Raw genomic sequence first — 20,933 nt, forward strand, 5'->3', positions numbered from 1 at the left:
GAGTAATAATTAAAAACATTATCAAAATAAATTTTGTTAGATTCGTCTCATTATAAACTTTTTAAATATGTAATTGAGGGGCTAAGGGTCTGTTCTCATTGACTGAACTCAGCTGAACTGAACTGAGCTGAACTAAACTGAACTGAACTAAACTGAACTGAACTGAATTGAGCTGATCTGAATAGAACTGAATATTTTATAAGAGGAGGAAATTAGAAGCTGAACTGAACTGAACTGAATATTTTATAAGAGAAGAAAATTAGAAGCTGAACTGAAGTGAGCTGAATTGAACCGACCTGACCTGACCTGACCTAACCTGATCTGAATTTCGAAGTAAGAGAACAAACCCCAACTCCAAATTTCTGAATTGAAAACCCCAATTTGGGGATAAGCCCATTCAAATAATGCAATTTCCTATGCATCTTTCTTCCTCCTCTCCTTTTCACTCTACCTGTGCTGTGGTCTTCTGAAGTAGACGACGCTGCCGAGTTCACCTTTGCTTCCAAATTCACCACCCTGGTATCGAATATAAGCTTTTGTTGCTGAGAAATTTCAACGGATTTCCATCTCTTTCAGTTCTGTATGTTGTTACTTTGGCCTAATTTAATTGCTAATTTTATGAAAAAAGAGGAATTTACTGTCTTTAACATTTGGGAATTTTAGGTTGATGATTTGCTGTTTTGGGTTTTTTTTTTCTTTTTTTTTTTTTTTTAATAATGGGGGATTAGGGTTCTTCAATTTTGTTTGATTGAGTTATTATTGTCAATTTAATGAAAGTAGCAATATAGTAAGTATTCAATTGTTTGCTGGTTGTTTAATTTGATTGAATATTGAGAATTATATTGGACTTTTCATTGAAATAGAAGGATAAGATTGATTAAGTTGATTTTTGAGTGGGATAAATGGTGGCATTGGCGAGTTTGCCTTATCCCTTTGCCACCTTTGTCTCATACAAGGCTCACAAATCACCTAGACAAACGATAATTCGATGCTCGATTCGTGTACCCTCTTCGTCTTTGAGGCGTGCTAAGAGGAAAAACTACTTGCGCCCTAAGATCCTTAAAACCCTTACTAAACCCTACAATATTCCTTTGGATGATCATATAGAAGCACCCATTCAGCCAATTGAACCAAATGTTGAGGTTCCTTTGGATTCCACTAAGGAACAATCGGGTTCTAGCTTTGTCGAAGAATCAGAGAATGAATCTGGTTTGAGTCAACTAGAAGTTGTTAGGGATTCAGAGGCTCCAAATTTGGTGGGTTTTGGTGGAATTTCAGGCAGTACCATTGTTAAGATTGTTGGTTCATTTGTGGGTTTATTCGTTTTACAGACGGTTGTTGCTGTTTGGGTAATGGGTTCTAATAAGTCTGATGAGAATAATGGGAATTTGGTAGTTGGGGATAGGAAAAAGGAGCTTAGGCTGGGGATGCGAGAAGGGGAAGTGGGAATTAATGGGAATACTTTTCTGAAGGATTGGGCTGGTTTGGACGTGGATGAGTCAGAAATGGAAGCAAAGATTTCTGAAATTAGAAAGATGGCGTGGGAGGTAAGAGAGGCTGAAAAGAGGAAGAAGGTAGAGAATGGAGAAGCAGATTTAGATGATGTGAGTGATGATGACGATGATATTGAGGATTTTGAGAGTAAAGATTCTAAGATCAATAGTGGTATTGTGAAGGAAGTTGATGTACGGTTAAGTAAGTTGAAGAAAAAATATCCAGCACCTTCGCTGAATGTAAATTTTTTAAATAAATCAGAGGGGTCTGGGAAGGAGGAGAAAAATAAGGCTTTGAATGGTAAAGAAGAAGATAGTATGTTATTGTTTAAGATGAAGCATAAATTTAGAAGTCATTTGACTAAACCTGAAGAGAAACCTAAAGGATTTCAAAACATTGATGATGTAAGAGAGAAACATAGTAGTGGAAATGATGAAAAACCAGTCGAGGGAACGGGAAGTGGTAATGATAATAGTCAGATAATAGATGTTACTGAGGAAACGATTCCTGAAAACTGCAATAATGGTATGGATAAAGAAGGGAAGATACCAGTACCTCAAAGTTCTGCACAATTGAAAGGCCCTGGGAAAGGGTTTGGAAGCAATGGTGCAAGAAACAAGTTGGACAAGGGAATCAATGGCTCAACTTCCTCGGGAAGCAATAACACAGCAAAAAAAGCAAGCAAGGGAAGCAATGAGGGTGCCAAACCAGGAAATGGTTCATCTGCCTTGGGAAGCAACAGGACAGCAAAAAAGTTGAGCAAAGAAATAAATGAGGGTGCCAAACCTGTAAAAGGTAATCTGGTGTTTCATGAGCTGTCAACTAATATATATTCTAGCCTTCTTATGTTTGTCAAATATGATTGCCGAGTTTCTTTCTTTCAGATTAGCAGTATTACTTTTTTCTTTTTTATTCCGTTTATATTTGAAAATGGCTCTTAAGTTGTTACCTTTGTATAGGAGCTTAATATCATGACTTGACAAATATTTTTGGATAGTGCAACATATATGATATATGAAAGCTTCAATTCTAGTGGCAGAGAGCTAGGACCTAGGTCCATCAATAGGTGTGAAGAATAAAAGAAAATGATTTTATTTTGATAAAGCTTTTGTTGCCATAGAGTTATAGTGTAGATTTTGTTACCTGAGTTTTTGGGAGTTAAATTGGTACTCTTTCATCACAAGTTGTTGTCATGGAGGCATAGTGTGGATTTGTTGATTACTCATTTGAGTAAATAACAAATAGTTACCTAAGTTCATTGCTTATTTTACAAATAACCCAACAAAGCCCACCATATTTGATACAGTTTTCCTTGATAATTATGTAGTTTTTCTTGTCTTACAAACTGGGCTGAATAATTTCGTGGGAATAAAAACTTTTAGCATGAAGATAGCTATACACTAAAGAGTCGACTTGATGGAGGTGGCTGAGAAAGATTTGAAACTAAGAAATGTAAGGCTGTGTTGCTTATCCTAATATGAATAATAGAAGAATTTAGATAAAGTTGTGCTTCATACAATGGTAAAAAATATATAATGTATTTGTAGCCATCTATTTAAAGGAAATTTGAAAGCTCAACCTATAAGACGTTCTGAAAAAGCTATGGTGTGATTGTAAACTTCAAGAAGGAAAGCTTGAGGATGGCTATTCTTTCATGCCTCTTTGAGCATTCTTATATGGTTCTATTGCTTTCAAGGCATTCAAGTCATCTAATTGCTGTTTCTAGAAGTGCTGGCATATAGTTTACACTAATCGGATTCACTAGGTCTTAACTTTGCAGTTGTTAAAAATTATTTGTACATCTTTCAGTTATTTGTTAAATCTTTAGGTCTTGTCCAGGACTCTAGTGATGGAAACAGTTTGGACAAGGGATCCGGAGGCAAAGTGTCCAGCACTGTTGCAACTGAAGGCAAAAAGAAGATGACTGATCCTGCTGCCTCAACAACATCCGAGTCACCTACGATGCCACGAAGAAAAGGTCCATCCAATTCTAACAAACTAGAAAGCAAACTACCCCGGAGCATTGATAAGGATGACCTAGAGAATGTTAATCCTTGGTGGTCAAAACTTCCATATGTTCTTGTGAGTAGATAACTCCGTCCAACCTTTGTTGCTCATTTTTTCATACTGTTTGTTTCGAGCTTAATCATGTTCTTTCATCAAGGAATATATATAAATATTTATGTTAATCAGGTCCTAAATGGAAGAATCTAGTCAATTAACTTATGGATCTTGCAAGCTGAATTTTTTTACTACAATTTAGTATTTTGCGTTTACTGGTGTGAAGCAGACAATTTTATGTAGAAATATTACATGCTCATGTTGTGACGTCTTGCCTACTATTATTACTGATTACTGGAAAGGGAAATAACTGAGGCAGATGGGACTATGGGAGGCTTTTCTAATGTTTTTGCAAGTATTTTGGAGTATTGATGGTTGAGCTAGGACATGGATCTGTATTTTTATTCATGCTTTGATTAAGCATTCCATTTTCGCTAAACCTCTTAACAAAGAAATTGGCACTAGTGCTTGAAAAATAATTGTCATTATGATATATTGTTTGAATAGCATTTTAATTTGGACAGAGATTGTATATCCTTCAATACAGAACAATTTTTTTTTGTTGTTGGACTTTCTGAATTTTGTTGGATGCTAAATTTTCTTTCTTATTGGAATCCCCCCCCCCCCCCTAAAGTCCTCTGTTATAAGCTGCTATGCTCTTGAACTTACTCTAACATATGCATTCTATGTCCCATGTTGAACTTTGAACTGAATGCCTTATTTGCGTAGTCTTTATCCTAGTCTAGACTATTGTAATAGCAGCTTGGATTGTTGTAGATTGTGATTTACGGGAAAATGATGCAAAGTATTATCTAAATAAGCAATAGTAGTAATTTCAAATGTGTTGCATCCATAATCTTCAATCCACAGTTTTATGGTATGAATGTAGTTTTAAACAGTACATTTTTGTAAATTATCTTAATTTTTTGCTGTCAGAAATCTCAGAATAGCTTTGAAATTTAATTAAAGTGTATTTTGTGCTCCTCTGAAATATGAATCTCTACTTCAACTCACTTGCTTTTGTGGATTTGTGATAGCATTTGCCAACTGTTCATCTTTTAAACTGGGAAACCTGTAGCAAATCTTTACAGCTCTTATCTGTCATTTTCCCTCCCAATTTACTATACAGAACTTTTAAAATATCCATATTTGTCCTTACGAAAAACACTTTTTCTAGGTCATTTTGATGCAAAATGGTATAGGTGATGAAGCACAGCGGGGATTCTATAACATAAGGATCTACACTGATGCAGAGAATCAGTCTTACTTATCTTACACTGTTGCTTTTGAAGATCGCAATGATGCTAATAACTTCAGTTATCTTCTGGAATCAGCTTTTGAGGATCTACCTGATGCTGCTGTAGATATTGCTCCTATTTCAACAAAGGTAAAACTCAAAATATGTTTTTTTTTTGGTCACGGAAACAGTAGTAGTATCTTGAGGTTGCTATCCATAACCTGAAATATTTATCTGATATACTTCCTCCGTCCCTAAATAATAGGCCAAATTTCTATCCTACCCTTTTCCAAATTAAACAACTATAATGTGTGATTTTCCTGCATTAATGATACCTTTAACAAAAAACTTGTAAGACTATTAGAATGATGGAGATGTAAACTACTAAGGAGTAAGGAATAGTGATGTATAATTTATAGGAATGAAAGCAATACCTTATTACAACAATTTTTTTTTTCTGCATAGCTGTGCATAAACCTTTATATCACTGGTAGGCAAGGCATATTGAACTGTCCATATATTCATAACATGATACAGGAATTCAAAGAAATGGCAGAAACTCTTGACAACAAAGTATTTGTTCTAAGGAAGGGAGAACTAAAGCTTTATGTTGGTCAGCCACTTGCTGATGTTGAGGCTGCTCTGAGGTCATTGGTGAGATGAGCATCAACAGTTTGTGCGACTGTCACATACTTAGTTCACAGGAATGATACATTGATTGCATCAGAATCAGCATCTAGTATGATTCTGCATTGACCAATTTGCTTTGGATGGCCTTGCATACGTCTTACAAATACTGGGTACTTTGAAGGTCGCATGGATTTAGTGTTGTTGCTATACTACATTGGGCAGCAAAAGAATTTTCTTTCAGGCACCCATCTCTTTTTTTGGCCTAAATGGACTTGGATGTCTTTACTGTAACGCTGTTGCTAGAAATAATAGTTGAAAATGGCAAAAGTTTTGTTGGTAAGGTATTTACTGTTTGTTTAATGGAATTAACTAATTTGATGGTAAGTGATGGTCTATTAAAGCTGGGATGGTCGACTTGATTTGAACCCCTTTTAGTTTTAGAATTAGTAAAAACAGTCCTGTAATTTAGGGAGTAATAGTTTCTTAAAACAACTCTTTCAAGATTCCCTAATTTTCTCATTTTTTATAAAGATGTAATATTCATCTCTCTGAATCTAATGAATCCATGCTAACAATGTCTTTACCATTCAGAACATCTAATTCCTACGTTTAAAAATGCGGGGAATTTTTATTTTTTTAAAAAATTTTTTTATGCTGTTTGTATTTCAGAATGAATTGTACACAGCAGAGAGGTTCAGCTAATGCTGAATTTAATGTGGTATTAATTGTGTTTTGTGTCACAACCAGTTGAAAAAGTGTGACGCTCATTCTTTGAATGTGCTTTCTCTTCGGAAGTTTGGGGCGACAATTTGAGGCTGCTGCAGTATAAAGAAGCGGCTAAGATTTTGAATCTGAACTTAAGAGCAGCTAAATAGAGCAGTAAGGCTAGTGACAGAGATAAGCTGTATTTTATGTGCTTCACTGAAATTATCTATGAGCTCTGATTGCATAGAAATGATACTATTTTTAGAATACACCTTACACCATAAACATATATGGAAAGAGAGAACTAGATTCTACAATGTCCAAGGTTTCAGTCTCACACCCTGTTAGCATAGTTATTCTTTGCTATCTACTTCCTTATTTGTATTGGGCTCAAGGCTAGTTTATAACTAGTTTAAGTCCCGTGCAATGCACGGTTTTTACATAGCATATTTATAAATTATAATGTTAATTTAACAATAATTAATTAAAAATAAAAAGCAATATTTTTAATTGAAACAAATACTTGATTTTCTTTTCCATAAAATACCTATTATAAAATATTATATGTCAAAATATTTTCATTGAATGCATGTAGAATATACTTATATATAGTTGTCAAATTGAAAGTTAAATATTATAGGATATTATAAATAATGTTCATAAATATTTGTTAAAAAAAGGAAAGTAAAAGTGGCGGGAATTTTTTTAATCAAAACTTGACAAATGTCATACCAGATTCGCCTTTAGTATAATGTAATTGATTTCGTCAAATAACCTCAAACAAAATCAAAGGTAAAAAGAGAATTCAAGCATCTTAATCCCCTGATTTGTTAATGTATGTCTAACAAAGCTAAATTCATGTGTATGATGTATGTTTTCCCATTACAGAAAACAATTTGAGGCATGGATCAAAGAGCCACCACTGTATGAGTAAAATAAGTTAACATTTAGTAATTACAATAACCATTGTACGAATGATATAAGCCAACAATAACTCGTATTATTTACAACCGCCATTAAGTAAAAGAAGTAACACACAGAAAATACAACAGCCATTGTATCAGTAAAATAAATTATAAATTGAGTAGTAAATATCTATAACAGCTTAAATATTGGTATTTGGACAGCAAGAAGTTGCATATCCATTTTTGAAGAAACCACCTGATGCTGTCACTCTCTTTGGAACCACAACTTCACAGGCTGAGGAGCTCCTAGGAAGATTGTACAAGGATTTATAGAATTGGCATTCCTTCAACACTTTAGAACCCATTCTATGTACGGCCTTGGAACGAATTGTTGTGCAAAGAGTTTCCAAAATCATTGCATTGCATAGAATGTACGCTAGCAACTTAAGGTCATCGTCAGTCCCCTCAAGTCCCCCTATTCGTACAGTCTTAAGCTTACTAACCAAACAATCCGGTACAGAATCTGGTGCACACCAATCCCTCGGTTCCATTGGAACATCATAATCTTCCGAACATAAGCTCACCTCAAGATGCTCTAACTTAGGAAAATAATGTAAACAACGCATCAAATCCTTGAATCGATTTGTTTTAAGATGCGCTAGATTATTAAAGATTGGCATATCCACCCCAAGACGGGTAAATATATTGGTACGTTTTCGTACCATTATTAGCTCAAGGTTGTCAACACTAGACATTCTTTCCAAAAACTCGAACATTCCGTTAACATACAAATCATCTTCATCTTGTAACTCATCATCATTAGACTCGATTATTGAATTCCCTCTCAAATCAATACAAGCACTAGCTAATGAAGTTGGATTTTGGACAAAGTTATAAATTGAATAACAATCACTAATCCTAATGTTTGCCAATTTTGGCGCATCAATAAAAATCCGACTTCGTTTCAAATGCCACCACGAATTCATACATATATCTAAAGATTTCAAATTCGGCGAAAACACATTCACCAAAGAATGTGAATTCTGGGATTGGGGCAAAGAAATCAAGTCAAAACTCAATTGCAAATATTCCAATAATGGACAAAACTCAAACATATCACGCAACATGATCGGAACATCGAGAAGATAGCATAAACTAAGCTTCTTCAAATTAGGAAGTCGAATTTCAACATTCTCAGGCAATTCAATCTTAAGCATACCAATCAATTTCAAACTTACCAGAGATTGCGAATCAAACAAACAAGCAGCAGGAACCCTAAAGAAGCTCCTGAATCCTGCATTGACCACAATTTGTTCAACTTTTCGCCGAAAAATTGTTCGAAAGCATTGCTCAGTAGCATCAGGTTGATCTAAGTTAGATTCCGAAGGAAATACGAGGTGAAATCCATGGAGTTTTGGGGAAATCAATTGTTGTAGGATGTTGTTGACGATTAAGAGGATGTTTGATGAGGTTTGTTCGGAGAGATCGAAGTCGAATTGGAAGCAGGTGACGGTGGTCCAGAGGTGGCGCCAACGGCGGGATAAGACGGAGGTGGTGGCGGCGGAATTGGTTGGGAGGAGAGAGAGTATGTCGGTGAGAATGGAGTCTGGAAGTGAGCTTAATCGATCTTGTTCTTCGTTGTTTAGTTTCCGGCGAAGGCGTCTGCCATTGTTGCTGGGATCAATCTCTTGGAGTTTCATTTGTGAAGGAAAGAATTTTGTTAGTGTGACTTCAATTTCTGATCATATATACGTATTCTTTTGAAGGAGTTAAAAAGTAATTTAACGCTTGGATAGCAAGGAAGGAAGGAAAAGAAGGGAAGGGAAAAAAAAGGGAGGGAAGGGAAAAGAAAAGAAAGGGAGGGGGAGGTGAGCTCCATTTTCCCTTCAAATCTCTCCAATTTTGGAGAGATTATGGTTATTACAGAGAGAGGGAAAATAGATCCCTCTTTCTCCTTCCCATTCCTTCCCCCAATCTTTTACCCAAATAAGAGATTTTGTTCCCCTCCATTTTTCTTCTCTTCTTTTCCTTTCATTTCTTCCTATCCAAACAAAGTGTAAGTGTTTTTAGGCCTTTTTGATTGGGAGGGCGGGTTGTGATGGACTCGGGCAATCGGGTCAACCGTTAAAAGTCTACACTAGAAGAGTCAAGCACGGGCACCAACAATGAGCAGAGCACCAAAAAAAAAAGGCAGCAAACAAGGAAGCAAGGCAATTCCAATGTACTAGAGGACAAGTTTAATTAAGAAGAGAAGAAGGAATGGAAGCAAGCAACTTTTAGTATGTTCTAATTTGGTTTTTCTATTTTAAGCATTAGAATTCACATGTAATCTCTAAGGGCAATGTGACCATTAGTATAAGTAATTTAGGATATGCAACTTAGAATTCATTCAGAAAATTGTGAGGAAAACTTGGAGACTAGCAGCCTCAAGTTGCTTGGAGAGTAGTAACCTCAAGTTACTTGTATCCGTACTTTTGTTATTGGAATGAATCAGTCCTTTTCTTCTTCATTAAGTAATTTGCAGCCTTAGTCTATTACAAATTGGTATCAGAGCCGACGGTTCTGCGGGCGGCCGGTGACCGGAAACCACCACTCCGACACCTCTGTCAGTTAAAAAAAAAATGGCAGGACCTACCTTAAGTTAACGTGCCGATGTCATGGATGGGAAGATCGAAGAGGTGGAGTCTCGGCTCAAATCAATCGAGGAGAAGCTCACGAGTCAAGAGACCTCTATCGGGCGAGTGGTGGCAGAATCGGTGAGTAAGGCGATGACAGAGGCTCAGCAAGCAATCACTGAAAACCTCTCCACCCTGTTTGAAGCAGAGAGAAAACGCCTTGAGGAGGATCGAATTCGTCTAGAAGGGCGAATCGACCATCACAGAAGCAACGCGGAGGATCAGGTGAACTTGATGGTGCGTGAAAACGAGAAAATTCGGGCAGAGCTTAAGGCGGCAGCGGCGGCTGCCACCCCGAACCCACGACCACCCCCACTTATTCACGTGGATTGCGAAAATAGTCAAATCCACGGTGAGAATGAGGTCCGTACCCCGGTTGAGAGAGAGTTTGGGATGCCGGTATGGAGGAATCGAGACCCACGTGGATGGAACGATGATGGAGGAGGAGGAGAGGGGCGTTGGAAGCACAAGAAATTAGATATGCCGGTGTTTGAGGGTAAGGATCCCGATAATTGGGTTATGAGAGCTAAAATGTACTTCGATTTTTATCAACTTTCCGATCGAGACAAGGTCACCGCCGCGGTGATGGCTATGGATGGTCCAGCCTTGCAGTGGTATCACTGGGAGAACCGCCGACGACCGTTTGCACACTGGACGGACCTCCGATGCCGGCTCTTGAAGGAATTCCGCCCAGCCAACTCCGGGACGCTCCAGGAACAGTGGTTGGCTGTTACCCACACTACCACAGTAGCAGAATACTGGAGAAAATTCATAGAGATGGCTTTTCCGTTGGAAGAAATTCCTGAGGAGATAATGAGAGGGCAATTCATCAACGGCCTCAAGGAAGACATAAAAGCTGAGTTGAGGTTGTTGGACCCAGCCACGTTGGATAGGGCTATGGATCTAGCTGGGAAGATTGAAGAAAGAAATAGAGTAAGCAAAGGGAAGGCTGCAGTTGGGCCTTGGCGTGCTGGGCCAAGTGGGGTGAGTGTGACCCAATCGAATTCAGGGGGAAGAGTTGGAGGTGGGCTCATACAATCGTATGGGCTGCCAAATATGGGTCCGAGTAGAACTTGGCCACGGGCTCCGGAGTCTCATGGGTCCGTTAGTGTTGGACGGCCCAATTCGACTCACTCTATGCAAAGGTCGGGTAACGAACCTAGGCGGTTGACGGAAAGTGAATTGCAAGACAAACGGGCTAAGGGCCTTTGTTTCCGTTGTGATAAGAAATGGGGAGTCGGGCATTGGTGTAGGAAAAAGGAGTTGAGTGTCTTACTTACCGGAGATGGTGGTGATCATGATGGGTTGGAGAGAGTGGAGTTCGAGGAAGAGCTAGAGGAACCTACGGAGGAGGTTGGGGTGACATTGTGTTCGGTGGTCGGAATCTCTAACCCAAAAAACCATGAAGTTAAAGGGGGCGATACAAGGCAAGGAGGTGGTGGTCATGATCGACCCCGGAGCCACCCACAATTTTATTTCGCTATCTCTAGTAGAGGAGGCTAGAATACCCTTAACGAAGGGTGGCGAGTTTGGGGTGTCACTTGGCAACAGTGACACCGTGAAAGGAAGTGGTGTGTGCCAAGGTGTTCGGGTTAAATTGAACGGTGGCATAACCGTGGTGGAAGATTTCCTACCTCTTGGGCTAGGAAATGCCGATGTAATACTTGGAGTACAATGGTTGGAAAAACTTGGGACCGTCACCACAAATTGGAACACTCGAGAAATGAGGTTCACGGTGGCCGGAGTGCCGGTGAAGCTCGTCGGTGATGCGTCACTAGAAACTGCCAAGGTCTCCCTTAAGGCCATGTTTAGAATTTTGGGTAAGGAGAAGAATCGGCTTTGGGTGGAAGTGAATCAAGTGGAGCAAACTGAAGTTGGGCCACAAGCTGAAGTTGGGCTTAAAAACAAGAGAGATCCGCCAGAAATGTTGAAGTCCATTTTGGAAGAATTTGCTAAGGTCTTCAACATGCCTACTGGTCTTCCTCCGTCTCGGGGCCACGAGCACTCAATAATTTTGAAAGAAGGTAGCAATCCCGTTAGTGTGCGTCCGTACCGGTATCCACAAATACAAAAGGATGAAATTGAAAAATTAATCCGAGAAATGTTGGAAGCCGGTATAATCAAGCCTTCGATTAGTCCCTTCTCTAGCCCGGTTTTGCTAGTCAAGAAGAAAGACGGATCATGGAGATTTTGCGTCGATTACCGTGCCCTCAACAAGGAAACGGTCCCGGATAAATGCCCGATTCCGGTAATCGATGAGTTGTTGGATGAGCTACATGGAGCGGTCATTTTTTCTAAGTTGGACTTGAAATCCGGCTATCATCAAATTCGTGTTAAAGCCGAAGACACTCATAAGACGGCTTTCCGAACTCATGAGGATCACTACGAGTTTCTGGTGATGTCGTTTGGTCTCACTAATGCGCCGGCCACATTTCAATCGTTGATGAACGATATTTTTCGACCCTTCTTGAGGAAGTTTGTGCTAGTTTTCTTTGACGACATTCTCGTGTATAGCACGAGTGAAGAGGAACATCAAAGACATTTGCAACTTGTTCTCACAAAATTGGCAGAGCATGACTTGTATGCTAATTACAAGAAATGTGAATTTTGGAAGTATGAGGTGGCTTATTTAGGCCATGTGATCTCAAGCCAAGGAGTGGCCATGGATCAAGAAAAGATAAAGGCCATCATCAGTTGGGCCAGGCCACGTAATTTAAGGGAGTTGAGGGGCTTCTTGGGTTTGACAGGCTACTACCGTAAATTCGTGGCGGGCTATGCTCAAGTGGTCGGGCCTCTTACATCACAACTCAAGAAAGATGCGTTTGGGTGGTCCGAGGAGGCGGCCCAAGCCTTTGAAAAATTGAAGGTGGCCATGACCACCGCCCCGGTATTAGCTATGCCGGATTTCGGCAAGGAATTCGTGGTGGAAACCGATGCTTCCGGTTATGGGCTTGGAGCCGTTTTAATGCAAGAAAACCGGCCCATTGCTTTCTTTAGTAAGCTCTTGGGAGTAAGAGCTCGGGCAAAATCCATTTACGAGAAAGAACTCATGGCTATTTGCTTAGTCGTGGTTAAATGGCGACATTACTTGTTGGGGCGACACTTTGTTATTAGAACCGATCAACAAAGTTTGAGGTACATTACTCAACAAAGAGAGGTGGGCAACGAATATCAAAAATGGATGAGAAAGCTAGTCGGGTTTGATTTTGAGGTTCGTTATAGGCCGGGGGGCTCCAACCGAGTGGCCGACGCCTTGTCTCGGAAGGGGTGTGAGTTGGGAGCATTAGTGTACACACAAGGAATTAACTGGGAAGAGCTACAAAGAGAAATCGACACTGATCCTTGGATCAGAGAGCTGAAGGAGAGTATTGGGCCAGATAAACAAGGGCCCAATGGTTTTACATGTGAAGAAGGAAGGGTCCGTTACAAAGGAAGAATGGTCATACCAAAAACCTCCAGAATTATTCCAAGACTACTTCAAGAGTATCACGATGCCCCCACCGGTGGTCATGACGGTGAGGTGAAGACGTATCTCAGGGTGGCGGCGGAGTGGTTATGGACGGGCCTCCGCAAGGTAGTGGGTGAGTATGTGAGGAGTTGTGATGTGTGTCAGCGCAATAAGGCGTCGCAACGGCAACCGGCGGGACTGCTGCAACCCTTACCGGTGCCGACGGCGGTGTGGGAGGAGATTTCTATGGATTTTATCGAGGGTTTACCCTTATCTAAGGGGGTGAACACCATATTGGTGGCTGTGGATCGCCTATCCAAATATGGGCACTTTATAGGGCTGAAACACCCATTCGACGCCGCGAAGGTGGCCGAAATTTTTGTCAAGGAGGTTGTGCGGCTACATGGTTTTCCCTCTGCCATCGTCTCTGACCGGGACCGTATTTTTATGAGTATTTTCTGGAGGGAGTTGTTTCGGCTACAAGGGACGCAATTACGGAGGAGCACTGCTTATCACCCCCAGTCCGACGGCCAATCGAAGATTGTGAGCAAGGCGGTGGAGGTTTATCTGCGCTGTTTCGCTTCCACCCAACCTAGAACCTGGGCCCAGTGGTTACCGTGGGCGGAGTATGCCTATAACACTTCGCCGCATAGCGCCACCAAGACCACGCCATTCCAGGTGGTTTATGGCCGAGAGCCGCCTAAGTTGTGGCGCGTGCAGTCTGGACAAACAATGGTGGGATCGTTAGAGGAGCAATTGCGAGAAAGGGATTTCATGCTCGATAAATTAAGGTTGAATCTGTTACGGGGTCAGCAATTAATGAAGGAAAACGCCGACAAATATCGAAGAGATGAGCATTTCGACATTGGAGATATGGTTTTCCTCAAGCTCCAGCCTTACCGCCAGAAATCATTAGCAAAGAGGCCTTTTGAGAAGCTCGCTGTTCGATTTTATGGGCCTTTCAAAGTCGTACAGCGCATCGGTAAAGTGGCGTACAAGCTCGAACTTCCTGCCTCCTATAAGATTCATCCCACCTTCCATGTCTCACAACTCAAAAGGGCAATTGGGGATCGTCCTGTCAGTCCGGCTATTCCTGATCAGCTCACAATTGATCTCGAAATGCTGGTGGAACCCGAAGCTGTGTTAGATGTCCGCAAGAAGAGTCAAGGGGATGAGTTAGTCCGGGAAGTCTTGGTCAAGTGGTCTAATCTGCCTGATTTCGAAGCTACTTGGGAAGATTGGGATGCCTTGAATGATCGTTTTCCCCACTTCCACCTTGAGGACAAGGTGAAACTCGTTGGGGGGAGTAATGTGATGGACTCGGGCAATCGGGTCAACCGTTAAAAGTCTACACTAGAAGAGTCAAGCACGGGCACCAACAATGAGCAGAGCACCAAAAAAAAAAGGCAGCAAACAAGGAAGCAAGGCAATTCCAATGTACTAGAGGACAAGTTTAATTAAGAAGAGAAGAAGGAATGGAAGCAAGCAACTTTTAGTATGTTCTAATTTGGTTTTTCTATTTTAAGCATTAGAATTCACATGTAATCTCTAAGGGCAATGTGACCATTAGTATAAGTAATTTAGGATATGCAACTTAGAATTCATTCAGAAAATTGTGAGGAAAACTTGGAGACTAGCAGCCTCAAGTTGCTTGGAGAGTAGTAACCTCAAGTTACTTGTATCCGTACTTTTGTTATTGGAATGAATCAGTCCTTTTCTTCTTCATTAAGTAATTTGCAGCCTTAGTCTATTACACGGGTGACCCAGAAAGTCCATCATATTGGGTTGGGTTGGATCGAAAATGTTTGTCTAAAACAGTATAACCCCTAAATTGGATCGGTATAATATGTAACGGAGGTATTAGAATTTTTTCAATCGTTAGAGTGAGCCAGTGAGGGGGAAGGGTAAGGGGAAGGGTAAGGGTAAGGGATCCCCTCCCTAAAAGTGTCTCTAGTAAAGATTGAACCCCCAACCTTAAGGTTGGAAGGTGACAATATTGTCACTAAACAAAGTTTAACTTGGTACTCTCTATATGTACTTCAGTACTTGTAATTTGTTATATAATGTTCTGTACTTGTAACTTTAAAATACTACAGTACAAAAAATAAACTATTGATATAATTATAGTGTACTTGTGATTTGCAATGTACTCCCTTTGTCCCTTCAAAACCTCTTTTTCTTTATTATGGGAGTGATAAATGCTAAAAAGATGTTTTGTATTTAGGGACAGAGGGAGTAATGTTTTAGTTGAATATAAAAAGCTAATGAGCGCCCCCGGGGCGTTAGATAAGAGAATTAAAGTGCAAATATTAGAGTAAAATTAACATTAATTACACCGAACGACGCGTGATTTTGTCATGAATTCCTAATTTAATACCATTTCAACCAATATAATTTATCTTTAACTAACGCCCCGGGGCGCTCGTTAGCAAGATAGTAATAAAAATTCTCATGAAATCTCAATTTCTATTAAATTGTAATTTCTACGAATTCCCAAAAGTTTGGTTGGTTGGGAGGTAAAAAGTAACGGTTTGAGGTTTGGGCCGCTTGGCATGGGCTTTGGTTCACATTAATGGTTAATGTAAACCAGTCCACACAAGAATTTTTGGAAAATAAAATTCCAATAAAATCGGCTGAGCATATAAATATGTGTTGGAATTAAGAAAACCCCATTTTTCTCTGTCCTCCCTATATTATAAAATCAAATTCAGCAAAACTTTCAGAAACAGTGAACAAATAATACCAGAACAAACTTTCAGAGGTAAAGTTGAGCAAAATTTATTTTATTTTTGGATTCAAAAGTATGTATGCATGTTTTAATTTTGTTATTGTTGAGATGAATTGTTCAGAATTGCTCGCTTAAAATGAAATTTGCTAAATTTCAACTATATATTTGTGTTTAGAATTGATTATTATTGCTCGCTTAAGATGAAAATTTGCTAATTCTCAACTATATATTCGTGTTTAGAATTGATTATTACTGCTCGCTTAAGATGAAATTTGCTAAATCTTAACTATATATTCGTGTTTAGAATTGATTATTATTGCTTAGGATGTAATTTGCTAAATCTCAACTATGAAATATATATTTGTGTTTGGAATTGATTATGATTGCTTGCTTAAGATGAAATTTGCTAAATCTCAATTATTTACATTTTACATTAATTGATCAATTAATTAAATCATCCGTTGGATTGATTTGAAATCGTGAATTGCAAATAATGTTATTCTATTTTGATTGGTAGCAGATATTTGTTTGAATAAACCAACAACAAAAAAACTGCGCTAATTATGTCTGCTAAGCGTAAGAGATCTGAATTAAGTCAATTAGCCGCTGAATTATCTAAGCGTAACCGTAGCAGTAAGCGTAAGACTAATAATAAGACAGCTCCAAGAACATGACAACAAGTACCATTACCATTGCAAAAGGTGAACTTGTCATTGTTTTATTACAATAACTTATTTCGTTGTCATATACAAGCTATGTTACTCGGACTCTTTCATTTACCTCACGTGTCCGTGTCGACACGAGTCGTGTCGGACACACCGACACCGACACTTGGACACTTTATTTTTAACTAAAAACAAAACTTTTTTCAAGACAATGGGCGAGTCTGATACTTGGACATCTGTGTCTAATTTGACACTTCATCCGAGTCCAAGTAACATAGAATATACTCTATATTGATTGCGTCACTGATTTCATGTGCAGTGCCCGAGTGTAGTCGACAATTTCAGCCGGTTGAGCGATGATATTATTGTGTGTCATATATTGTCTTGATTGTCCTTGAGGGAAGCCGTGGCAACAAGTGCCCTTTCCCGCAGATGGCGCAACTTGTGGACTGAAAGCATTGGCTCCAAATTGATCTTTTCATATCCCGCTAAATATGATTATGGTTCTAGACTAAGGTTAAGACAACCCATCCTAGCAAAGGGAATTAGTCGTATTTTGGAAGTTGTTAAGCCAACATTCGATGAGCTAACTATTCGTTTCAGTTTCAATTTCAAATCCAAAACTGGTAGTAGTTATCAGGCTGTTAATAGGTGGGTTCAAATTGCGCTTACAAACAAGGTTACTCGCCTTCATCTGGACTTTTCATCATTGGGTGTTAGTCTCAGAAATTACACTTTTCCAGCTATACATAAGTATTCTGATATACGTAACCTTAGAGATGTTTGCTTTAAGTCTATAAATGTTTCGGGGGAGGTTATCGACTGTATGCTGTCAAACTGTCCATCTCTTGAGCGCTTAGCTGTGTGGGAATCAAGTTTTGTGCATAATATTAGAGTCTGCACACAATCCTCTAAGTTGAAGAGCCTAGAATTTGTAGATTGTTTTTATAAAAGGATTCAGATCTCATCACCAAATCTCATATATTTGAGATACAGTAGTGATTTTGAGGAATGCCTTGAACTAGATTATGTTCCCCTTTTATCTCAACTTTCTATAGGCTCTTTATACTGCCCAAGTTTCCTAAGCAATGGAGCTCGGCTTTTTATCAATTGCATCTCTCAACTCAAGAGGCTTAAGCTGGATATCATATCGATTCTTGCATAGAAGAATTCTCTGTAGATTACCTGCTGGAACTTCCTAAACTCATAAAGCTTGAGCAGTTGGAAGTTGAAGTGAAACCAGATTGTTGGAATTCTCACCCTTATCTTTGGCTAATCATGCTGATAAAGGCTGCTCCATCCCTCCAGAAATTTGCAATTAAGGTAAAATTAAAGCATTCCTTGTGATTCTTTGTTAAGATTATCTATCTCATGTTCAGAAAAGTGAGTGTTAAGGAATTTACTGGACCTATCACCCACCTATGCATTGGCATCTCTGTTCAGTGTCCACACCTACACTTCTTTGATCACTCTTTTGAATTTCGTACTACTTCCATTTCATATTAATTGCAACTTTGGAATATTTTATATCTCACAAATAGTACTCCAAAGTTGTAACTAATATGAAACGGAAGTTGCCTTGTCCCTGTCGTGTTGAATAATTGAAGGTTGGGGCTTGAAATGTCGATGCAGTTTGCTGAACTTGAACTGTGGTTGTAATGTTGGGTTCCGTACTTATTTTCTACGCAAGATTTGGTGTATTGGGTTCCGTACTGTATAGTGTATAACTCCTTTTATCTTAATACATAGTTGTATACTAATTCTAACTCCTTTGATCTAATTTTATAGTTGTATATATTCATACTAATTCTGTTATGTATTTTTGGTAGTTGAACAGTGTCGAGGTGGATCCTGATCCTGATGAGGTGATCTATCTATATTCTTGGTGGTAGATATACATTTCTGTTTCAATTACTGTTATGTGCTAAACTGAATTTGTATTTGTGTAGGATGATTATCACAAAAACTTACTTTACATTATTGGGAAAGTACGTCATCCAAGCCTCAAGTTCATTGAGATGCTGAAATTTAGTGGAGGTTCCTCGGAGATGGAACTCGGTCAGCACTTGCTCAGTATTTCTCCATTGCTTGAGCAGCTTGTTGTTGGCTTCATAGAATGCAAGCTAAAAAGTAAGAAGAATCCTCGTGCTTATAGAAAGAAAGCTCAAAAGTTCAATAAGTGGCTACCTCAAACTGCTAAATTAGTTATACTCTAACTTTTATATTTTCCTTAATATAATTGTTTTGATTTTTAGTTGAGTTTGGACCTTTCATGATATGTACTTTTATTACTCCCTCCGTGTTTTTTTTTTATTACTCCGCATTATAGAAGTGCCTTCTTGGTTAGGATCTTTACATGAATCTTCCCCTTTGTTAGAAGAATTAACTTTGGAGTTTGATCTCTTATGTAATGCACAGCCTCTAAATGCAATGCCTCTTCTAAATCTTTATTTTCCGAATTTAAAGTCTTTGAAGTTGGTAGTTGAGACTTACACTTCGAAGCCGGGCTTTGATGAGATATCTATTGATGCACCCAAATTAACACACCTTGAAATTAATCATGTATTTGGCTCCACTTTACCTTATAGCTTTCGCCATAATTCAACAGCATTAGTCGAGGCATGCATTAATTTGAAGAGGAAGGGTGAAGATGAAGGGGAACCGGATGGATTTGAGGTTAATGAGGATTGAGGAGATTCACCGGCTCTCTGAATTTTTCAGAGGAATGTCTAGTATATACAACCTTGAACTAGAGGTGGAGAAGTGTTGTTATGTATACACTTAACTTTCTTTGAGTGTGAATCCGCCCTTGTTTTCAAATCTAGTCAATATTAGAACAATCTTGTATATGTTTGATCTTAATGATTGCAAGGATTTGTTGGTTTCACTGAAATGCTTCCCAAAGTTAAAGCATCTTTGGGTAGATGTCATTATGGATTGTGATAATCAAATGGAGCAGAGGAATTGGCGTGCACCAGATTTTGTACCAAGTTGTTTGAAAAGTAAGCTCAAGACGATAGAGATAAAGGGACTTAGTGGGAATGCTAGTGCACTCAAGTTACTAAGGTACATTCTAGGTAATGCAAAAGTATTGAAAAAGCTTGATTTAGATGTTAGTTTTGAAAAAAGGTCTGACCAAGAAAAGCTCTGGAAGGAACGTGAGTTCTGTAAGTCCTTGTTTAAGCTTCCTAGGAGCTCATCGGCTTGTGAGGTTGTGTTTTCGGGTGCTTTTTTACATCTTCAAGTAATACTTTCAAAAACAGAAGGCTTACCTGTCATTAGAGGATGCATATGTATGGCCAGCAGGTACTGATTACTAATTTTCCTTTTGATTTTGCTTTGTTAAATTTAGTTTGGTTTAAGCTTACAACCGCTTCTCAATCAATGTGTTAGATCTGTGTCAATGCTATGAAACTGTAAACTTGCCTTTCTTCTACTAGGACAATGGCTATTGTGAAGTCGGATTCTTTTGCTTCTCAATCTACATGGTATGGTTATGGTCTATTGTCTTACTTGAATTATTTTGTTTTATGCATGTCAATTTTGAAAATGCTAATGTAATGTTCTTGTAATGTCAATTTTAATGAAAGTAATTCGTGTTTGTTGCCACTCAAGCCTTAAACTTTTTGTGACTATTGAGGCACTCAATGCCACGGGAATTCTGTGTTAAAAGTTTGAAAGCAGTACTAGTCAGTAGACCAAGTTTGTTTATCAAAATATGTTCAAGATTTACTGTCTGTCTATTTAAAATGTTTGAGCTACAAGCTATAGGAATGTTGATGATTAAGCTTAATTAGTTAGACTCAAGGGGGCTCGTTGAAACATCAATCACATAGAGATTTTTAACCATATGTGGATTCTATGAAGCCAGAGTTACCTAGCACGAGTAAGCAATGCAATTAGCTACCTAAATTAATAAATTGGGCAAGAAATTACCATTTTTGTGTTATAGTTCGCCTTTACAACACGCCATGATTTATCTACCAAGGAGAAAATTGTACTATTTTTCTTGAGGTTTGGTCTGTTGCTATAAAAGTATGCTTAGCTTGTAGTTACTATTTAGTATTTACTAATAAATAGTAACTACAAGCATACTTTTATAATAGCCTTGGCCCTTCTGCTTGCTTCTGATGTCGTGTCTTCAACTGGTTTAATAAAAGGGTGTTTGTAGGTTGAGTGAGAATTTATGTGATGAATTGATGATTTGGTGTTAAGGAGATTAACTTGTTTCTGCTTTATAACCCAATGCAACTCAACGTTTGATATAGAGGCATTTTAATCTTATAATCTTGATGATTAGTTGTGCATAGTAAGGTAATAAATGACTCTTAAATGTATTATGATGTGATTGATTTCTATCAAAATTATGTCATTTGGCGATTACG

The 20,933-nt window shown here is 38.7% G+C and overlaps 4 protein-coding genes across 5 annotated transcripts; 3 read left to right on the forward strand and 1 right to left on the reverse strand.

The window, feature by feature from the left end:
* Window positions 1–353: 353 nt before the first annotated feature.
* On the forward strand, window positions 354–5,806 carry LOC110683819. Its single transcript, XM_021860236.1, has 4 exons — window positions 354–2,289; window positions 3,323–3,576; window positions 4,733–4,942; window positions 5,330–5,806. The coding sequence occupies exons 1-4, from the start codon at window positions 903–905 to the stop codon at window positions 5,453–5,455; spliced, it is 1,977 nt and encodes a 658-aa protein (XP_021715928.1). The 5' UTR covers window positions 354–902; the 3' UTR covers window positions 5,456–5,806.
* Window positions 5,807–7,050: 1,244 nt separating this feature from the next.
* On the reverse strand, window positions 7,051–8,814 carry LOC110683820 (F-box/FBD/LRR-repeat protein At2g26030-like). 2 transcript variants are annotated; one of them, XM_021860238.1, is made up of 2 exons: window positions 8,271–8,814; window positions 7,051–7,631 (listed from the first exon to the last, which is right to left on the reverse strand). In XM_021860238.1, the coding sequence occupies exons 1-2, from the start codon at window positions 8,730–8,732 to the stop codon at window positions 7,233–7,235; spliced, it is 861 nt and encodes a 286-aa protein (XP_021715930.1). In that variant the 5' UTR covers window positions 8,733–8,814; the 3' UTR covers window positions 7,051–7,232. The 2 variants fall into 2 exon arrangements, with proteins under 2 accessions (XP_021715930.1, XP_021715929.1); XM_021860237.1 differs by having other exon boundaries at window positions 7,051–8,814.
* A 7,012-nt stretch (window positions 8,815–15,826) lies between these two features.
* LOC110683821 lies at window positions 15,827–18,994 on the forward strand. The gene is made up of 5 exons (XM_021860239.1): window positions 15,827–15,916; window positions 16,404–16,584; window positions 16,868–17,871; window positions 18,378–18,413; window positions 18,498–18,994. Exons 3-5 carry the CDS (start codon window positions 17,827–17,829, stop codon window positions 18,762–18,764), a joined length of 348 nt encoding a protein of 115 aa, XP_021715931.1. The 5' UTR covers window positions 15,827–15,916; window positions 16,404–16,584; window positions 16,868–17,826; the 3' UTR covers window positions 18,765–18,994.
* Window positions 16,447–17,713, forward strand: LOC110683909. The gene is made up of 2 exons (XM_021860313.1): window positions 16,447–16,522; window positions 16,953–17,713. Exons 1-2 carry the CDS (start codon window positions 16,447–16,449, stop codon window positions 17,711–17,713), a joined length of 837 nt encoding a protein of 278 aa, XP_021716005.1.
* Window positions 18,995–20,933: the final 1,939 nt, after the last annotated feature.

The sequence above is a fragment of the Chenopodium quinoa genome, unplaced genomic scaffold (genome assembly GCF_001683475.1).
Source record: "Chenopodium quinoa cultivar QQ74 unplaced genomic scaffold, ASM168347v1, whole genome shotgun sequence".
Taxonomy (NCBI): domain Eukaryota; kingdom Viridiplantae; phylum Streptophyta; class Magnoliopsida; order Caryophyllales; family Amaranthaceae; genus Chenopodium; species Chenopodium quinoa.

What these genes read in the sequence shown, in the direction of transcription:
- LOC110683821 (XM_021860239.1), top strand. Translation starts at nt 17,827, where the DNA reads ATGCTGATAAAGGCTGCTCCATCCCTCCAGAAATTTGCAATTAAG. An exon ending in TCCAGAAATTTGCAATTAAG is followed by an intron (nt 17,872 to 18,377) that starts GTAAAATTAAAG and finishes TATTTTTGGTAG; the next exon opens with TTGAACAGTGTCGAGGTGGA. An exon ending in TGGATCCTGATCCTGATGAG is followed by an intron (nt 18,414 to 18,497) that starts GTGATCTATCTA and finishes GTATTTGTGTAG; the next exon opens with GATGATTATCACAAAAACTT.
- LOC110683819 (XM_021860236.1), top strand. Translation starts at nt 903, where the DNA reads ATGGTGGCATTGGCGAGTTTGCCTTATCCCTTTGCCACCTTTGTCTCA. An exon ending in GGGTGCCAAACCTGTAAAAG is followed by an intron (nt 2,290 to 3,322) that starts GTAATCTGGTGT and finishes TTAAATCTTTAG; the next exon opens with GTCTTGTCCAGGACTCTAGT. An exon ending in TTGCTCCTATTTCAACAAAG is followed by an intron (nt 4,943 to 5,329) that starts GTAAAACTCAAA and finishes AACATGATACAG; the next exon opens with GAATTCAAAGAAATGGCAGA.
- LOC110683820 (XM_021860237.1), bottom strand. Translation starts at nt 8,732, where the DNA reads ATGAAACTCCAAGAGATTGATCCCAGCAACAATGGCAGACGCCTTCGC.
- LOC110683909 (XM_021860313.1), top strand. Translation starts at nt 16,447, where the DNA reads ATGTCTGCTAAGCGTAAGAGATCTGAATTAAGTCAATTAGCCGCTGAA. An exon ending in GCGTAACCGTAGCAGTAAGC is followed by an intron (nt 16,523 to 16,952) that starts GTAAGACTAATA and finishes CCTTGAGGGAAG; the next exon opens with CCGTGGCAACAAGTGCCCTT.